This window comes from Zalophus californianus, chromosome 1 (genome assembly GCF_009762305.2).
Source record: "Zalophus californianus isolate mZalCal1 chromosome 1, mZalCal1.pri.v2, whole genome shotgun sequence".
NCBI classification, from domain to species: domain Eukaryota; kingdom Metazoa; phylum Chordata; class Mammalia; order Carnivora; family Otariidae; genus Zalophus; species Zalophus californianus.
This window is the reverse complement of record NC_045595.1, coordinates 87658201-87679414: the sequence shown is the minus strand read 5'-3', so window position 1 is coordinate 87679414 and position 21214 is coordinate 87658201. Positions and strand designations below refer to the sequence as shown.

The following is a 21214-nucleotide window of genomic DNA, read 5'->3' as shown; positions in this document are numbered from 1 at the left end:
CTCGTTCTCACTCTCTCTGACAAAAACTTAAAAAAAAAAAAAGATAATAGAATTATCTTTTCTTCTTTTGTGCATAAATGAATTAATGATGATGCCTCAGTTACCCTATCTGTAAAATGAGGATCAAAAGAGTTCAAATTGTTAGAGACAAAACGACATGTACTTTTAAGTTACTTCACCCAGTGCCTGGCACTAGAAACATGTAAGGAATGCCAGCCATTATTGTTACATCCACACAAGAAGACCAAGAGCAAAGCAAGGGATCTGAGAAGGCGAGGGGGCTGAGCAGAAAGATCAAAGCACCGTGACATTAGTGGCTGCCAGAGCTAATGGCAGAAATTTTGCAGAGGCAAGGAGATCAACACTATCAAATATGGCTAACATGAGGACAAGAACGTGAAAACATTAAAGCAACTTCAGTAGAACTGTCCAGCTGAAGCCACACTAAAAGGAGAAGGGCCAAGAGAATGTGAATAGGCAGCCAAGCTCAACCTTAGAAAATAATGAAAAAAGACCAGAAGGAACTATCACACATGTGGGTACTTGTGCCCCTCCTGCCCTTTTTTCTTGTTATCAAGGGATTTTCTGCATTGTTTTTAAAACCCAATTTGAAAGAGCACTGGGTATGTTTAAAAGGAAAAAATTAATGGCAGATATGACCACTTCCTATGAATTTCCTCTTCCTGCAACTGCCAGGGCTGTCTCCTGGCCTTACCCCATAATCCTAAGGAGGCCAAAGCGAGTTTTTCCCCTTAGTGGGCTTTCCAGAGTTCACTGGGTACCTCTCTCTAGCACATGTTATTTGGCTGGCTGGCACTCCGTGAACCCAGAGCAGCACCTGGAAAGCAGTCACCCCCAAGACGAGCAGAAACAATTTCACTTCCATAAATGGACAACACTCACTAGTACCTGACTCCAAACATAGTGACCTTGTATTTTTTAGTGAGGTGGATATAGTGTACTTAGTATATATTGCATTGACGTCTTATACATTGATGCATTTCATTCAAGACAGCTGGAAATGATTCTGCACCTTGTAACAATTTGAAATTAAATACTTATTTTGGAAAGATGTATTAAAAAGATGCCTCCCCACTTTCAGCAACAGCTTTCTGAACCATACATGGTAAGCTGCTTTGGCATTTCTTTCCAGGTCTGAAATTTGCTAAAATTCAAGTTCATCCAACTATAAAAATTCTAAGGTGAGGACCTCATGCTGAGGAAGAACGTTTTTAAATTCAAAGGCATGATTGCCAGGCCATGTACCAGTCTGTTAAAATGGGAGAAGCAGATGAATGTATTTCCAGCTTGTTTCACTGGATCTAGTTTTCAGGGAGAAAAATCAAATTGCACACAAACATGTTGCAATGCACATGCAATCACTTTTATTCCAAACTAGTTTTGGTAATATTTTAGATATCTGGTTAAAATAGCAAAATCTTTCAATATTTATATATTTGTGTGTATACATATGTGTACATGTATATGTACATACGTATACATGTATACATACATATTTTCAATAATTTTCTCATTATGACTTTGGAGACACTTGGGAGATTTCTATGTACAATATAACTCATTGTCATCAGGATCAGGAAACACGTAGGAATGTTTTTGTTTTAAAAAAAAAAAGCTCATCAGAACGTATCAACACTGGATTTTTGATCATTTATAAGACTGAATCACTTGTGAAAAAATTATGCCATCACGTGAGCTAGCATACAAGATTAGGAAAACTTTTCTGCTGTGTTTTTTTGATATAACTGGTGCTTTTTGGAGGATTAACTGAGGTGCTATTTCTTCTTGAAAAACTGCCATGTGTCTATCTGGGCATTATCTCCCCATATCTTCCTCTGATTCATGTGTGTTACGCATTATGGGAGAATATATCAAAGGATGTTCACAGGGAAAACAGAAAGTTTACTTTGCATTATATCAATGCTTGCTAACACGGATACAGAATAAATTGTATTTCATGACAGAGGTGGGATTATGTAGATTAATCCAACTGTCAGAAGAACTTGCTCTGACGTGGAAACTTTTGAGTAAATACTTATAACATCACTCTGAAAAAATGGTGTTTGTAAATGTGCCATTGAGAACTCCTATAAATTATTGCTAAAATTACTATGGTCATACAGCATTTTTATGCCTTCATAAAATCCTGGCAGGAACCCTCTGTCTTCAGATTTCCTATTCAGTCATTCATTTGCATAGAATGAGGTATAGTTGGGAAGTTGGGGATCTAGGGGTTCTGTTGTGGATATGTTAGAAATACCTTTTAGGTGCTTAGGTGAAAACGTCTGCTGGGCAGCTGGATATATGTCTAAAGCCTAGGTTAAAGTCTTTGGGTGTTGAGATTATAAAGTGTTTTCCTCTTCCTCTATTTAAAAACCTCTCCAATGAGTATTTTGTATTATTTTATGATCAGAGAGAGGTAGTAATTGATGCCTCTAGGAAGGATGGCATCAAGAGGACAAGCTTCTGATGTTCCCTTGTCTTGTCCCAAGAAACTGAAAAATAAGAGGTAAAAATGATGGGTAGGGGAGACTTTGTTGTTGAAATCCGAGAATGGTGACATCCATAAGCCCGAGTTTCCAATCACAATGTACTGTAGCCCCTCAAGCTCTCAGATGTATGCAAACTGATTTTTTTAAAAGATTTTATTTATTTGAGAGAGTGAGTGAGAGCAAGTGCGCGTGGAGGGAGGGGCAGAGGAAAAGAGAGAGAGAGAGGAAGAGAGAGAGAATCTCAAGCAGACTCTGCACTGAGCATGGAGCCTGACACAGGGCTCAATCTCACAACCCTGAGATCATGACCTGAGCCAACCCAAGAGTGGACACTCAACCTACTGAGCCACATGGGTACCCCACGAACTGTTTTTTAAAAGACAAACTAAAGAAACTGACCTTATTATAATAATAACCATAATTTATTCACAAAGTGATAAGTCTGACAGCCAAGGGTGGACTGTCAGAGGAATCTAAGAAATATTATCATAATTTTACCTTAGAAATATGATAAATACTATGTAAATGTATTTTGGTTTGGAACATTCTGTTCTGAGAAAATACAAGAGTGCATTTTCCCCTAAGACTGTGCTGATAGGATATTTTGGTTTCTACTATTGCTAAACTTTGTCTTCCTTAAGCAGGATAATATAAAAAAAGCCTACTCAAATTAAGCTTGTTTCTGTTAGGAAGAAACAACCAATGAGAGGGAAGCCCCCACTTCTCTTGTGCATATGATGAGGAGCACAACTCAGATGGGACAACAGATCAGAACATTCTATCCATTCATTATAAGAACAAGGAGCCCTGGTGATGAGCTGGGACTGATAACAGCTGGTATGTCCTCCCTGTTGATGATGATGTTCTGAGAACTAAGACTCTCTGACTTCCTCCATATCGGAGCCTTAGTGGAGACTTAGAAGGGTCACTGACATTAAATCTGGTATCAAGTTCATCCATCTCAGATAACATCTTGTTGGGAGATTGGAAGGTAGAGAAAATTGATGCCACTTCCTTTCTAGACTACTGAATCCAGTGCATAGGCCTATTTTCCTCTTTTTGAGTATTTATATGACTAGGCAACCTTTATTCTGTAAAAGGCCAGAGAGTAAATAGGTTAGTGAGCCATATGGTCTCTGTTACAACTATTCACTTCTGTTGTAGCATGAAGCAGTGATAAATAATACATAAATGAATGTACATAACTGTGTTCCAATACTACTTTATTTACAAATCCAGCAGCAGACTGATTTAGTTTGTTAACCCCAAAACTAAGTCAACAGCCCTTGTGGGGGACTTAGGGAAGTATTAAACTGTTCCACTAATTTGCAACACATCTACCTAATGCATGGGCCATCCAGACCTCCATATATAGAGTCATAAATTCTAATGCAATCCTATTGTATAACCATATTGATGAATATGAGAAACACGAAAACATATTCATTTGTAACTCCCTAAAATTGATTTATTAATGCTTAAATGTAAAGTCTGTCATGTCTTTCCTATCAAGCAAACATTGTTTACAATTATCTATTTGGTTGGGGCCTGCTATAAATGGCTCCAAGGAGAGTATTTTGGAAGACACACATAAGTTGTTTCATATTATACTTTTTCTGAGGCAGATGTGATAAAAAAAGAGCACATGGTCAAGGCATTTCAGTATTTTCTTTATGACCATAAGATGGCACCAAATTGTTACTCCTCAACTAGCAAGCACTTTAGCATACTTATCATAAGGAAGGCCTTAATAGAAAATGGTTTTTAATACAGTTGGGTGGATAAGTATTTAAAAAAAAAAAAAAAAAGAGGGAGAGCTGTATTAAAAAACACATTTTGTTTAGAGTTCTAAAGCTGGAAATACTCAGAACCCAAAACGGACCTCTAGGTTCATGCAGAACCATTTGCCCATTCAGCACAATGTACTTTGTTAAGACTGTGAGATACAGATTCTACTCAGAGGATTACTAAGTAGAACAATGCAATTATTGCTAAACAAATAATGTTGATGGGGCAATCATGATTTAGATAGGAAAGGCGATTCTGCCAGGCCTAACAGCCATGGGACCAGCACAGAAATGTGGGCCTTTGCCCAGGATATTTGTCAATTTGGTTACACTTCAACAAAAAGAGAAAGGAATGGCAAAGTCGAGTGTGTACCGTGATCTACCTGTACACAAAACAGTGTCTAAATAGGGCAGCTGTACAAATGCAGGCAATTGCCACACTCACGAGTACACAGGAACAATAGCAGATTTAGATTAGAAAAGAATTTACAAAGATCAAAACTAATGGCTCAAAGATTTTTCACTTTCCTCCCCAAATTTCACCACTTAAACTTATTTTGAATGAAAGGTAATATCAAATTTCTGTCTAGATTAATCAATGTAGTGGCTTGGACTTAAATTTCTAATGCTTTCTAAAAAAAAAAAAAAATCCCACAATTTTATGCCCAAATTTATGGATGGGTTTATTCTTAATAGTATTTACAAGAAACTGTACCCCACCCACACACACACACACAAACACACACACCCCTGTACAGTAATCTGGAAAGGCCATGCTTGTTGGCTCTTCAGCTGGGTTTTGAAGAACAAGTAAAAATTCTAATTCTTAAAATTGAGGCAGAGGAAAAAGGTTTTCAAGTTGAAGACATACTATCCAATTGTGTAGAACAGTGTGTGGGATACAAGGCTAGAAAGATCCAAGGAAGAATTACGACTAAAATGGAAAAGAAAAAAAACAAAACATTGCTTTCTGATTCCCTGCCATAAATCTCTCAGAGCAAGCAGCTACTTTCTAGCCTTAATGCCATTCACTAAGTACATTTCCACACACAGCAAACTTCAGTCTAAGCCATGCATTTCTTTGCCTATATTCTCTCACCTCTTAAAGAGAGCGTCTTACTGCAAATATCAAAAAGATGCGCTCCCAATAATTCATATCAGTGCCTTCCAGTTAGTAATCTTAATTAACAGATTCATTCTGAAAGCTCTGTAACAGAGGCAGCTGAAACGTTCCTCTTTTCCCCTTGCATTTTGAATTTGTTTGCTGAATCTTACATTACTATACTAAAAAAACTACTTCCAAAAAATTTTATTCTGTCAAAGCCAAGTTTATATTCATTTACTGCTTTATTTTTAGCACAAGAATATAGATAATGCCTGTAACAAGAACTTATTTTCCTACATTATACTTTGTCAGCCATGGCTTTAAATAGTATTGTGCTAAAATCTCATCTAACATGTCCACTGGGAAATTTCAAGGACACCACAAACTTAAATTCCAAATTGACCTGTGTCCCATTAAAGCCTGCTCAGCTTCAGTAATTCTCCCAACAGCTCTAGTATCCAAGCCAGAAAGCCCAAAACAGGGAATTTCCACATGTTTCTTTTCTCCCATCTGATCATGTCAATACTATCTCTTAGAAGACAGATATGCCATGCCTTTCTTTCCATACTGACTGCCACAGCTCAGTTAGTCCCTCTACCACTTAATCTTTTACAATTCTCTTCATCAGTCTTATTTTGTCTTTACAATCCACCCTTCATGCTTCCATTAATGTATTACAAGACAAAAATCCAAACTCGTATCACACTCCTGAAATCTTCCAGTATGCCACCAATCAAATGTTTTTACCTTCACCACTAGGCTCCTTCCTGTCAAACCCCTCACATTATATACTTTCTGCCTTAACTGCCCCCAAACTCCTTGTGGTTTTCACCTGTTCCTTCCAGCCCTCCACCAACACCTCTGTAGAGGCTGTGCAATTGGTTGCAATATTCTGCTGTTTCTAGGCTGGAGAGTCCTAACTTAAGGTTTGATTCAGATGCTACTATTTCTAGGAAATTTCTTTGACAACCTCCTCCTATGAAGTTGTTTCTCTCCTTTAGCTACGATAACATTTGGGGCAGCATTTACCACTGTGCCGAATGTATTTCATATTGGTCTCCAGGGTTAAGATGGAGAACTCCCCAAAGGCAAGATACTACCTCTTACTGCTTTATACATCTAAATCTACAACAATAATTTGCAGTCTATTCTATCTACATTAATATCAAGGACTGGTTAACCATTACCCATTATCAATAACCAACTCTGAAAACCAAAACCAAAAAAAAGGTTGTCTAACAAGAATTAATAGTCATACTAAATTCTAACTGAGCTCAAGGAAGCTTGATTATGGGATAATCTGATTGTTCAGTCACATACGAGTTGGAGTATTTACCCACACATTTCAGTACACAAATCAGCTGTTTGGACTGTAGCTTAGTCTAAAAAGGCATTTCAAAGATTTCCAAATGCCAGTGTCAAGGGAAACTTTCAGTAAAATGTGTGCTGGATTCATTTTAATGTATGTGTATTTTTAAAATAAGTGTACAAAGACCACTACTAACTTTCATGAAATAGCTTGTTAACAGTTCTATGCCCTGCTAACCTTGTCCATGAGCTCTTGAAGGGCAGGGATGCCATCACCTTTTTATTCCTAGCTAACTCCAGGTACTAAGTAAAAGTTTACTGAAATGACAATTCACACACCTAAGTTTTTGCTTGAATCACATGCAATGCACATGAACTGCCAAGTGACAAAAGCAGAAAGCAAGGTAAAGTTAATTAAGGTTCTTGGATATGACATTGTTTGCCAACAATTCTTTTCACTGAAAAACTATTTTGAGTATGGCCAATACTCACTTTTGTCCTATATAACAGCGATGGAAACTTAAAGTGATTTCAGAAAGACTACGAACGTGAAAGATGTACCTTGCGTGGGTATAAAAGGTAAAAAATGTGTTTCAGCGTTCTGAGTGTGGTTGCTGCTATGAGATGAAGCCTGTATCCTGAAGGGGAGGTGTTTCAGGTTGTCTGGTTTCACTTTGTTTCATCTTGGGGTCATGCTATGCCCAGTACAAATGTGAGAGAACATGCTAAGCCTTGTTTCTTTGCAGCTGGGTATTATCTACCTAGGTGAATTATTTCAAGTTCCTTTCTTTTCTTCCCAGATGTTTAATCACTTTGCGACCAAATAACTTCAGGAGGTAGGCTAACAGGGAAAAATCAAACAAGTTAGTATTATTAAGGACTCTAGCAAGTCCTAGGGCTAGGGAGTGGGGTAAAAATTTAAAATTTAGATACTAGCATATTTAAATTATCTATACTAATTTGGATGATATACTATGGAAGATATATATACAAATATTCTGATTTGTTGTTATACTACAGAAAACTGAAACCTGGGTATAGTGTATCTGTACCGTATGTACGTGTCACTTCTTTTTAAATCAGATTCTATGCACTTTGAGTACTGCCTAATTTCTGTATCTTCTACATCCATAAGATTTTAATGTTAATGGTCCCAACTGGAAGGTCATTAACTTATGAAAAGAAATCATTTTTTCTTTTGGTTCAAAAACCAAATCAAAGGATAGGCACATTTATTTCATACGAGTCATACTCTGAACCTAAAATGGAAAGCAAAAGATTGATATGCACTTAATAACATATTTCAAGTCTTTGTAACAGAGAAAAAAAAATCATACAAAATTTAGGTATGAGACATCACGTCATTAAAGATAAAGTTGACTAGACAACGGTTTCTAAGTTCTAATAAGAAAAATGTACATTTGACTATTAAGCCTTAAAGGGTAAAGTAGAATAAATTTCAGACATCTCAGCTCCTTATACTCAACTGTTTCAATTACAAGGACTCAAAGAATAGATATTTTCCCTATCATTAATAACAATATTTCAGTGTTAACACTGGCAGGTTAATATTGGTGATAAAAACTAGAGAGTGGTTTATGCTGACAGTTTAAAAAATGCTGAATAATTATAAAATACAAAACTCATGAATTTCAAGAAGAATTAAACATGTAAGAATTTGAAACCCATTTCTGTTTCAGAGAGAAATATTCAATAGGAAAATGGATTTCTAATTTTGAATTTCTGGCCCAAATTTGCCACAACACACTAAAAAAAAAATTACCTACACCTCACCAAGCTATTATAAAAACTGATGGGACTCTGAGAGTAAACCCAACTATTTCTCTTAGCATGCCCAGTGCAAGAGAAGGCAGAGAACAAATGGTGGAAGTCTGAAGGTACATGCTCAGGGTAGTGCTGCAATCTAAGCCAAAGAAGCTGCAGATATTCAAAGAGAAAGGTCAGCACAGAGTCTTCCCGTATACCCTGGTTCATAAACCATCTATTTGAGTTTGGGGCTTTTTTATTAAGTGTAGTATTCTATACTTCCGAAGAAAGATGCCTAAAAATATACACAGAAAGACATTAAGAAAAATAAAAATCAGTTATTCAGGTGAGGACTGGATTTATATTTAAGGGATGACAAAATGATACTTGACAAAGTATATATTTATATTTAACTCAAAAAGAGGCATTAACATGTTCATATAATCTGTTATAAATTTCAGCCCAATCACTCTTAAATACTTTTGTTTCTATGGCTAACTGGTAATTACAGACAAGGCTACTCTACCTAGAATGCCACTTGATAACCCTGTATTAATTTTGCTAGACCAAAGACTCATAACTTAAAAAAAAAAAAAAGCAACCATTTACATTTACTAAGAAAAGCAAACATTTACTTCAAATTGCAGTATAGGCTTTTCAATCACAAAAAGAAAGAAAAGAACAGTGATCTGACAGTGGTCACATCCTGTGCAAAAAACTTGATACAAAAACAGTAACACAAGGTGTCTGAGCTGCTTACATTGCAGGAAAAAGGAAATACAGTAGCTGAAATATGGCACTCCTGGGAATCAACTTCTAAACCAATAGAATGCCTTTGAAATGATTGAATTTATTTGTGTATTAGTAAGAAAGCCCCACCACCATAAATAGTACAATATTTAAAAATTAAAAAAAATTAATATCTATCTAAGATAGATAGTGTATTTGTATTGTTAGACCTCTTTAAGTGCAGAAGGTGGTTCAGGTTTTGCGTTTTGTTTTTTTTTTTAATTAAGTAACTGCCCATATGCTTTATAAAGTTCCACTCAATTTCAAAAGCCAATTTAAATCAAGAAATATGTTATCAAAGTTGCATAATTTCATTTGGGACTGCCAGCAGGTTAAAGTCTCAAATCAAGTCTTTAACATAACACTCATTTTTTAGTCAATGAAAAGTTTAAAAGTTCTCAAATCTTCATTATCCTCTTGAACTTGCCCTTCTAAATGATCCTCAGACTGCAATTCCTAGTTTGCAAATAAAAGAATGCAATATGCATCATACTTCAAGAAAAGACGACGATGTCGAACTAACATGCTTCTGGATCTTTTCCCTGCTCCTCTCAACCTTCTTTATAATTTCCGCTACTATGCACACTGAGGAGGTGAGACCCACAAGAAACAGCAGATCTGCAAGAAAAAATAAGTTGCATTTTACAATTCTTTGAAACAGATGCAAAGCTTAAAGCTTACATTTTTCTACCATCTTTTTGTTTTTTTTTTTTTTTTTAGATTTTATTTATTTATTTTTTTGACAGAGAGAGACACAGCAAGAGAGGGAACACAAGCAGTGGGAGTGGGAGAGGGAGAAGCAGGCTTCCTGCTGAGCAGGGAGCCCGATGTCGGGCTCGATCCCAGGACCCTGGGACCATGACCTGAGCTGAAGGCAGACGCTTAATGACTGAGCCACCCTGGTGCATTTTCCTAGCATCTTAACAGAGCTTTTAAAATACTGTTTTACAACCATTCCAGGAGGTACATAAAATCAGCCTCAGTTTAAAAAATGAGGAAAGTTAAGGGCAACTCTCTTGGGTCCCCTCCCTCTTCGGGAGCTTTATACTATGGTTCAATAAATTCTGCTTTGCTGCCCACTCAAAAAAAAAAGAGGGAAGTAAGGCTCAAAAATGACTTATTTGAAGTCATACAGCTAGAAAAGGCAGCTGCCAGAGAACTAGAACCCAAGTGCTCTGACTACTCTCCCTGAACCATAACCTCATAACCATAACTATTAACAGCAACACAAGCAAGAGTTTTCTATTTAATAGATCACACAGTCTTTTTAATTTTAATTTGATTGAAAACTGCCTATTTAAAGATTATTTAGCAATTTCTATCTATTCCATTCGAGAGCCTAGAAGAACTCATCATTTAAAGACCATGTCTTTGGGCACCTGGGTGGCTCAGTCATTAAGTGTCTGCCTTCAGCTCAGATCATGATCCCAGGGTCCTGGGATCGAACCCCGCATCGGGCTCCCTGCTCCACGGGGAGCCTGCTTCTTCCTCTCCCACTCCCCCTGCTTGTGTTCCCTCTCTGGCTGTATCTCTCTCTGTCAAATAAATAAATAAAATCTTTAAAAAATAAATAAACAAAATAAAGACCATGTCTTTGGGGCACCTGGGTGGCTCAGTCAGTTAAGCGTCCAACTCTTGGTTTAGGCTCAGGTTCTGATCTCATGGGTCGTGAGATCAAGCCCCATGTCGGGCTCCGTGCTCCATGGGAGTCTGCTTGGATATTCTCTCCCTTTGCCCCTTCCCCCACTTGTGTGCATGCATGCTCTCTCATTAAATAAAACCTTTTCTTAAAATTTAAAAATAAAGACCATGTCTTTACAATAGTATCCACACTATCTCATTCTTATTCATTGCTTGAAAAATTGCAGCTGTCTCCTTAAGACCCCACTTTTTAAAAAGAGGAACAAGTGTAAATATGAAATTAAAAAACTGAAATTAAACTATTTCAACTTTAAAGTAAATTGTAACTCACAGCATAAAATACAGTGAGGCTGTATAACTTATTTTCATAAATACCCCAATTAACTTAAAAACACAAGAATTAAAAGTAGCATTGCCACAAAATACATCAGTCCTCACCCTTACACAGGAAGATTAATTTTTAAATGTATCATAATACATTTAATACATAGTATGTGAAAGAATAATGTCTATCTTCCATATAATCTTAATGTATTTTCTGCTTTTAGGGTCAGGCTGTTATTTTGTAAAATAAGAATGCACAAATTAGCAAGTAAAAATAGTGAAATATTAGTTTACTGAAATTTTAATTTTAAAGAAGAGCAACCTGGTTTTCAGTGAGCTTAAATCTAGTTTTTTCTTCATATAAGATTGAAAAGTTATAAACTATAATTACTCTATAACAAGTTTTCATTTGCTATAGTTTAGAATCAGCAACTACAATTTGACAGCTATAACCAAGAAAAAAAATTACAAGAAAAAAATTACAAAAAAATTTTAAAGCCTAGCGTTAAGCAAGTGACCACCCCCACAAACTTCTCGAAATGAAAAAACAGAACACACTCCTTTTTCAAATCAACTCACTTTTTTATCTCACTTTTTAAAAGGAAATTTTTAGTCCAACAAATGCATTAGAAAATACAATAATTCATCTAAAATATATAAATTAGAAAAAGATAACATTTTCTTTACCCAGTATACTTAGGCTCTCGGTCTGAAAAACTTTCTGAAGTGGAGGAAAGTAAATAACTAATAACTGTCCCATGATGGATCCAAGAACTGCGTAGCAAAACATTTTATTACTGCAGAGTCCAATCTCAAATACAGACTTGGTCTGTTGGCAGAGCAAAGAGTTCAATTATTATTCCTTGGTCACTGAAACAGCTTCTGTATTATCATAGTCATCTCCAATTTTTAATAAACTGGATTGAACGCCATAATGGCAATACCATGAAATCTCTTAACGGTTTAACTATTATTTTGGAATAATTCATGGAATAAAGGTACAATTTAAAGCAGCTTCTCTTTTTCTTTTTTATTTTTTTGACAGAGAGAGAGACAGCGAGAGAGGGAACACAAGCAGGGGGAGTGGGAGAGGGAGAAGCAGGCTTCCCGTGGAGCAGGGAGCCTGATGCAGGGCTCGATCCCAGGACCCTGGGATCATGACCTGAGCCGAAGGCAGACGCTTAATGACTGAGCCACCAAGGCACCCCTAAAGCAGCTTCTCTTTATTAAGAAAGCTTTCTCTACAAGAGTGATGCTACAATAACAACATCAACAAGAGACCACAGAAAGAAAAGAAACTTTAGCATTTCAAAACATCAGAAACTTCATTTGTATGATTATTTTGCTAAATCATTTCTATCCATTAAGTTAGATAATCTAAAAGCCTTTCTTAAAAAATAGACCTAGTTATATGTGTACTAAAAATGTAAAATTGCCTTTCATAAAACAAAAAATGAATGTTGTAGGCTCTCCAAAACTTAGTCTAAATTAATGACAATTCATTGACTTGGAAAGTTCCAGCATGCTAAATGGTAATAGATATAATTGAGGATTTTTAAGGTGCTCTGGAATTGAAATGAAGAGTCAGGCCTCAAAATGGAACTAGTTTTCAAGAACAATTATGCTCTGAAAAAGCTGTACTAGGTTCTAGCCCACAGCCCATTAATTTTCTATGAAAACACTTCAATCAAGAAAAGGCAATCATACCTTAAGATACAACATGGGAAGAAAAGCAAATTTAAAATGTCCTAAGCTCTGACACACTGACAGAAGTAATCAGAAACCATTAATATGCATAAAATTGTTCTTGTACTTCTAACAATACTTTCTTCTAAAATGAGACTAATACCAACTTAACAGAACCCATTTGTCCAATACTCTCAGATAATATTAACTTGAACCTATCTTAAAGCTACAGATGTAAGAGAATGGAAAGAAGAAAGACCAGGCGATGACACCTGTGATTTACTGGATCTTCTGGTCAAAGGTAAGGCTATTTGCCCAAATGCCCTATCCCCATTATGACATGTTTGTAGGTACATGTTTATAGGGAAGGCTGTATCTGGGGCTATAATCTGTGATGACAAAATCAAGCAAAGCTAAAACCCCACAATCCTTGCCTACTTACAATCAGAGAGAACTCTATCAATTGAATCAGTCAGCCAAGATCACCTAAGCATACCTGGGATCTGGAACTTAGTGCATTGAACATATCGAAAAACACAAAGCATGTGAAGGTCATTGTCGTGTCTCGAGGTGTTATCACATTGTCTCGTAGCTATCAAGAAGAAAAATGATTATCAGGGGCTGAATTTAATGAACAAATACTGCATGCTTGTAAAAGGTTAGTATTTTCTTTGCTTTAGAATAAAATAGCTTTAGCTTAAGACATAAAACATATAAGCTATGTAAATTTCCTATACACCATTTAAGTAAGTCACTAATGAATAGCTATAATCTAAATAAAGTAGTCTTCTCACACACCATATATTGGATATTAAAACAACTTTCTTTTCTGATGAAATAAAGTAGCAATAGACTCAGATTTTCTAATTACTCCCCAAATATTAATATATTAATTGTTATTGTACTGATATCTTTGCAGATTTAAACTACTAATAAATGAATCAGCAATTCTTTTAACCCATAAAGACTGAAATCAAACTATTTTTAAATGTTTTTATTATATTTTCCAACAAGGTCTCCTAACTTTCCAAGCTTCCATGTAACACACCAGAATAACTGAGTCATACAGAATGCATGCTATTAAGGCAGCTTATCCAGTGACTATACCTCCCGCCAGAAGACAAACAAAGTCCCACAAACAATGATTATTGACGAAACAAGTATTTTAAGTATCAGGTTTTTGGTCAAAATGCTGTCCTTCCAGTTGCGTGGAGGTTTACGAATGACATCTTTATCCACTGGCTCTACTCCAAGGCTTCAAAACAAATAGAAAAGTGAATCACTTTAAAGTTTTAAGGTTTGGATTTTTACTTTTACAATCTCATTAACCTCAATTATCCAGGAAATTAAATGCTTTCTTATGGAAACAAAATGCTGAATCCTATTGGCTATAAATACTCGAAAATAACCATGGATTTTATCATCCTACCCTATTTTACTCCTATTTGGCATAGTTTGATGGGAGATTGATGGTCAAATTGAAAAAAATTGTCCAATTTCATTTACATGTAAGTTTACTTATTTCAAATATGGCCTGAAATAGTAACCTACTGAGTAAACTCTGAAATACCTTTCATGCAAGGAGGTTTTGACTAGGATGATTTGTTATAATGGCCATTGACATGTATCACTCAATTACTCTTTCTGCTGGAAAGCAACATCTATGGCCCATTACAGAAGAAAATACTTAGATACTTAGATCCTCCAATACTTTCCCAAAGTCTCTAAAATTGACAACAGAACCCAAATAATAAAACTAAACTCAGGATTTCTCCATTACATCCCATTCTTAGAGACAAAAGCTTATTTCCTGAGGACAGGGACTGCACCTATTCATTCCCTCATCTGTTCTCAACTTACAAATGGGCATCTAACATAATGTAAAAGCTTAAGATCCGTGACACGTGAACAAACACCCAAAGAGCATAAATGATAAAAGCACCCATCACACAATTTATAACAAACATGTCGCTGCATGAATAGATTTCCAGTGCTATCCATGAATGAAATCATAAGACTTAATCATCAAGATATCACAACTTCTTTGTCCTTCTACTAGTTTATGGATAAAAAAAACTCTTACCTCTGAGCTGGAGGTCCATCCATAATTATATTGATCCACAAAATCTGCATGGCATTGAGAGGATTAGGAAAGTTCATTAATGTAGCCAATGAGATTAAAGTTAAGGCTGCTATACTCCTGTTGAAAAAAAGATAATGTATCTTTTATATAATTTTTACTACTTTTATATAATATAATTCTTACTACTTTTATGATATCTCTTCTTTAGCATTTGAAAATCTCATTTTACTACTGTGCTTTTAAAGGAAGTCTGTATTTATGAGTATCCTATGCTTCATTTGTGTGAAAATTTTGAGGCTAAAAGTTAAACTTTATAATCCGTAGCATTTAAATAAAGGATTTCAAGATGTTTAGATAACAACAAACAGAGGAAGGTTTTAAAAATTGAGTTCAGAATAGCTGTTACTACATAACAGTTAATAGTTTCAACAGTATTTTGGCAAATGTTTTTTGACTACAGAAAAGCCTTTCTACTTTTGGAAAAAGACACCAAGGAAACATACTAAGATCTGACACTCCTTCCTTAGTTATTTCTGGAGCTAGTAAATAAACCACAAACATCTATATATTTTGATGATGATATAGACATCATCTCTTTATCATGCCATTTTTAATTTTAGGATAGAATTAATTTTCATTATGGAAAACTAACATATGAACAACATTCAGAAACAGAGCTCAGGGGCGCCTGGGTGGCTCAGATGGTTAAGCGTCTGCTTTCGGCTTAGGTCATGATCCCAGGGTCCTGGGATCGAGTCCCGCACTGGGCTCCCTGCTCCTTGGGAGCCTGCTTCTCCCTCTGCTTCTCTCTCTCTCTCTCTCTGTCTCTCATGAATAAATATATAAAAAATCTTAAAAAAAAAAAAAGAAATAGAGCTCAGAAGCTTCTAAGCATTCTGCTTGAATTCTATTTCTCATATAATTTATCTGTAAGACCCATGGTGACAAACTTCTTACAAACTTACGTGCTCAGTTGAAATCTAACAAAATTTTTAATGTTATTATAAATCCCTTTACCCTCTTCAATTGCAGACCTGAAATTTAAAAAAAGATTAAATGAGAAATATTATCACACAAAAATAAAGATCCATCTATCCTATAACACTGTAGAGCTAATTCTGAAAACAAATTTCCAACTGATATAACATACATCACTAAAAGAATCTATTATTTACTTCACATAATTAAGATTAGAAAAAAATACAAAAACATTATTCTGGTATGTAATGAAAGTCAAGCCTGTGAAGCTCTATCTGAACTTATTTCATTACACTATATTAAAATTATTATTCTTAAAGATATTTCAACGTTAAAATCATACATTGTCTTTCTACACAAGAGATAATACTACACATTTATAATACTAAAATAATGATCTTCTTTACCCCTCCAATTTTCTTTTTCTAAAAGGTACAAAATGCATGCTTGGTAAGGGGTTAAATTAATGTATGTCAGGAATTAAATGGTAGTAAGATATATAAGAATTCTAGAGTTTAAGCTATCTATTGCTTAACACTACAATCAGATATGTGCTGTAGCAGAATTACATAAAGAATATGGTTTACAAAAATTCATTTAAATTCTCATTTGGGGGACCTGAGTGGCTCAGTCAGTTTTGCATCTGCCATCAGCTCAGGTCATGATCCCAGAGTCCTGGGATCAAGTCCGGGGGCAGGCTCCTTGCTCAGCAGGGAGTTTGCTTCTCCCCCACCCTCTGCCCCTCCCTGCTGCTCATGCTCTCTCTCTCTCTCGCTCTCTCTCTCAAACAAAATCTTTAAAAAAAATAAACATAAAAATAAATTCTCATCTGGTTGAATCTAGAAAATATGTGTTTTTTAAACAACTTCCCCTTTCTTTCAAGATTTCTATATAATTCTAAAAATGAAAAGAAAAAAACTTATATGCCTACAAGACCACGGCAATTCTGAGTCCTGAGCTCCCACATGCTCCACTTTAGGCCACCATGGGTTAATGAAGTATGCCAGGCATGTAATCAGCATGAGTCACTGAACTGAGGAAGACCCAGGTTATCGGACACGTGCTTATCAAATAACACGATTCAAGTGACCCCCCCGCACCTGAACATTGTGCTACTGACATGACCAGGTATCACAGAAGAATCTTACATCAATGAGAAAGTGGCGGAAGGAGACAAAGCTATTTAAACTTAGTAGCTTGTATCACTGACAGCATGGACAATTATAGACATAAGGAAATACATAGTATGGATGGAAACTTGATTATTTTTACACTTATTGTAAGGCCATGCACGCGCACATTTCTGATAGCCTGAGTTCAACCAGAATAAAGGCCCATGAAGGTTTACTGCTGTACCACTCCGCTGGTGGCCAGAAAAATGTGACATCTGGCTGCACTTGGTAAATATTTGTTAAATGAATGACTTTACCATTTATTATGTCCTTTCCATACAAATAATATTCTCCAAAACTACACATTAGGCCATAAATAAGATTAGTTAATTCTGGTAAAATAGTTTAGTTCATCCAATGCTGAATATCCTAATACACTGAATATCCCAATTCTTTTCCAGTTGAACTGTCTGGAGATGGGGTGCAGAAAGAGACGGGAAAAGATTCTCTGATGTACATTCACTGAAACAAAACTTACATTATGGTTTGGAAATCATCATCCACGAGGATCATGTCTGCTGCCTCTTTGCAAACATCTGTGCCGGTCTGACCCATTGCAACTCCAATGTCTGCAGCCTTCAGAGCAACTGCATCATTAACTCCATCTCCTGTCATGGCTACAACCGACCCATTCTTTTGTAGAGACTAGAATGGGGGAAAAGGGGATTCTGGTAAAAATATTGCTTCCACAAAGATAAGGGGATAAACAACTCCTCTCTATTTTTTTTTCACATAATAAAGATTGAAAAGAATACAGACCACTGATTTTGCAACAAACTTCAATATATGGAGGTCTTAAGATAAAGCTTAGAAAAAGTTGCTATTAATATTCTCATGTGTGAGAGCTATGTCTAAAGTCTGATCTCGAGTTAATTATGCAGTAGCGCTCAGGGGCAATTTTGCTTTGTAGGGGCCATCAGGCAATGTCTGGAGATATTTTTTATTATCATGCCTTCAGGGATGCTACTGGCATCTAGAGGGTAGGGGTCAGGGATGCTGCTAAACATACTACAACACATAGGACAGCCCATCACAACAAAGAATCCAGTCCAAAATGTCAAAATGTCAATAGTTGTGAAGGTTGAGAAACTAATACAATGGAGGACTACTGTGATTAAGAACTTAAGCCCTTTAACTAATGGATACTATGTCAGTTGCTTTGTATATATTTAACTGATTAATATAAATAACCAAAACCTTTGAAATACTGTTCCCACTCTCATAACATTTCCTTTTCTTGTTGTATTTACTCAGTTTCTAAGCAATTACTGCTATTTACACTAGGACGATTTGGCTATGGACTCCTGTCAGAACATATGTCTACACTGTTCAATTGTTTAAAGAAGGCTGTATTGCAGATACTTCATTAAAGTTTTCTTCTACATCTTCCTTTGCTAACTAAATTCTCTATTAATGCTTCCACGTAAAGTTCTATATAAAAAAAAATCTTTTGCTTCACAAAACTTCCGACTTTAAAATGTTACATCAATATTCCTAGTAATGTAAGCATAATCAAAGACGAAAAGTAGCATTTTGGAGATAGAGATAAAACAATGTGAATCTTAAAGACCCACCTTAATAATTTTCATCTTGTGCCTCGGACTAGCTCTGTAAAATACCGCAACCTGTTAAAATACAGGATACACTAAAAATCTTCAACAATATGAAATATCAGAATAACCCATGCACTTGTAACAGTTTTTTAAATTACTGTACTTACTTTGTAGAGATCAAGTTTAAGCAATATACCATGTGTCTGTTAAGATATTCATTTGACATGGTCATTTCAAACTTTCCAATGGTACCACAGGAAATATACAATCTAAACAAGTTATCCAATTTATCCCATTATGTTTAAGCTCTGAAGAGAAAACAGCCTTATTCTTGAAATGTTTCAGAGACAGAGAAAGGAAAAACTCTCTTGCATCTATTTCTTCATTACACTGGCAAACAACAAAAATGGCCTTTTCCCTTTGTTCTGTCTTCAGGAAAGATAAAGAACAGCTGCTTCTCAATGTTTGTAGAACCTTTTTATTGTTGTTGTTTTTAAAGAGTGTTAACTGTCTGCTCCTTCTCTTTTATTCGTGTTAATTCTTTAGATTCTCTTCTACTGTATCTCCAACAGTTTATGTATCTCTCCAAACCATGCATTTAATCCCCTTTACTGATCCCATCTCCTGGTCTCCTAATACCCCTTCACTGTGCCCCAAAGGCAGGAATCTACAACACCCCTGTATCCTCCACTTTTCTACATTGTTCTAACCTCATTTTTCACAAACCAAGGCCATCCCTACAGTCCTTCACATAGTACCACCACCAGGAGAGCCTAGACAGGGGTAGGTGTCTTTGCTTCTCCTTTCTTTATTCACAAAACCCCAGTTTTGAATGTCACATAAGACTAGACTTCCCACTAACTACAGGCATTCATTCACTGCTCTAGGTCACTCCCCCACGTTTCCCAAAATTTTTTTCAGATTTTTTTAAACGAATGTGACGTTGTATTAGTTTCATGTGTAGAACAGAGTGATTCAACAGTTTTGTACATTACACAATGCTTACCATATGTGCAGTTACCATCTGTCACCATACAACATTATTATAATACTGTTGACTATTTTCTTTATGCTGTACTTTTCATCCCTATGACCTACTTAATTTCCTCCTCACTGTCACTTTTTCCAACAACACTTCCAAGCCATGGTGATTTTAATATCTGCATAATACATCATTCTCTTCCCTACTGTCCTAGAGGATTAGTTCATACTAAGTTTTCTCTCCTCATACTTTCAATTTATTCCCATTTCCAACCTCAGTCCCAGCTGACAACCTTGCTTCCCACTTCAAAGAAAAGAGAAGCAGAAGAGAATGTCCATAATTCCCACCAACCAGTACCTGTATCCAGGCACAATCCTTGCCTTCTCTCCTTTTATTACAGATGAACTGAATATGATCCTAGTGCAGGTCAAATATTCTACCTTTGGACCTATTTAAGATCATTGCTCCAGAAATTCTCCCCCGTCTTATATCAAAATCTTTTCCTTGCTGATGCATCTTTCCCAACAGTAACATGCTGTGATTTTTTCCATTTAAATAAAAACAAAACTAAAAATTTCCCTTCTCATTTCGGCTGCCACCCTACTTTTCCCCTTCTCTTCATAGCAAAACTCCTCTGTACTTGCAGTCTCCCATTTCTCTCTTCTCATTCTTTCCTGAATCCATCCCCACCACTGCCCTGAAACCTCTATTCAAGATTACCAAAGACCACCCACATTGCTACCACCAATGGTCATTTCCCCTCTGACTTAACCTCTCAGCAGCACACTTACATAGCTGGCAATTCCCTCCTCCTGAAACACTTTCTTTGCTTGACTTCCATGACCACCCTATACTCCTCTGGTCTTCCTCCTACTTTTCTGGCTGCTCCTCTTGTAGAGGTTCCTCCCGACCTCCCTGAAGTCTAAATGTTGAAATATTCCACAACTTAGTTTTTTTTTTTTTTATAAATGCATTATTTGTTCTTAGTATTTATTTATTTATTTTAAAGATTTTATTTATTTGACAGAGAGAGACACAGTGAGAGAGAGAATACAAGCAGGGGGAGAAGCAGGCCTCCCACGGAGCAGGGAGCCCAATGCGGGGCTCGATCCCAGGACCCTGGGATCATGACCTGAGCCAAAGGCAGACGCCCAACGACTGAGCCACCCAGGCGCCCCTCCACAACTTAGTTCTTAAAGGCCCCTCTATAAGAGGTCTAAGAATCCCCTACTTCTCCCTAGGTGATCTCATCCAGACTTAGATTTAGATTTTATTATTATGCATTTTTGTCTCCAGCCCCATATCTCTTCTAAAATCCAGACCAATGAAATTAATCCACCTACCTATTCCACATTTCCTCTTGGATGTCTCATCTAAGACTTAAAATATCACAAAGTGAACCCATTATTTCCCAAAATACATGCTCCTTCATATCCTCTGCTAATGGTAAGTACATCCTTGTAGTCACTCAGGCTCTAAATTTGGGGAGTCATCCTTGATTCCTCCTTTTCTCTCAGAAGCCACAA

General features: G+C 36.2%; 1 protein-coding gene across 9 annotated transcripts in view; it reads right to left on the bottom strand.

Annotated features, from left to right (window-relative positions):
* ATP2C1 (ATPase secretory pathway Ca2+ transporting 1) overlaps positions 1-21214 on the bottom strand; it is a 166089-nt gene that overhangs the window by 5803 nt on the left and 139072 nt on the right. For 7 of the 9 annotated variants that reach the window (XM_035727662.1, XM_027583549.1, XM_027583544.2 and 4 more), the window contains 8 exons: positions 18728-18778; positions 17632-17798; positions 15969-16037; positions 15004-15120; positions 14028-14175; positions 13417-13512; positions 11922-12063; positions 9763-9887 (listed from right to left, as the gene is read on the bottom strand). In XM_035727662.1, coding sequence (XP_035583555.1) covers positions 9763-9887; positions 11922-12063; positions 13417-13512; positions 14028-14175; positions 15004-15120; positions 15969-16037; positions 17632-17798; positions 18728-18778 — 915 coding nt within the window. The remainder of the gene's footprint in view (positions 1-9762; positions 9888-11921; positions 12064-13416; positions 13513-14027; positions 14176-15003; positions 15121-15968; positions 16038-17631; positions 17799-18727; positions 18779-21214) is intronic. The other 2 variants (XM_035727672.1, XM_027583550.2) reach the window with 1 other exon arrangement.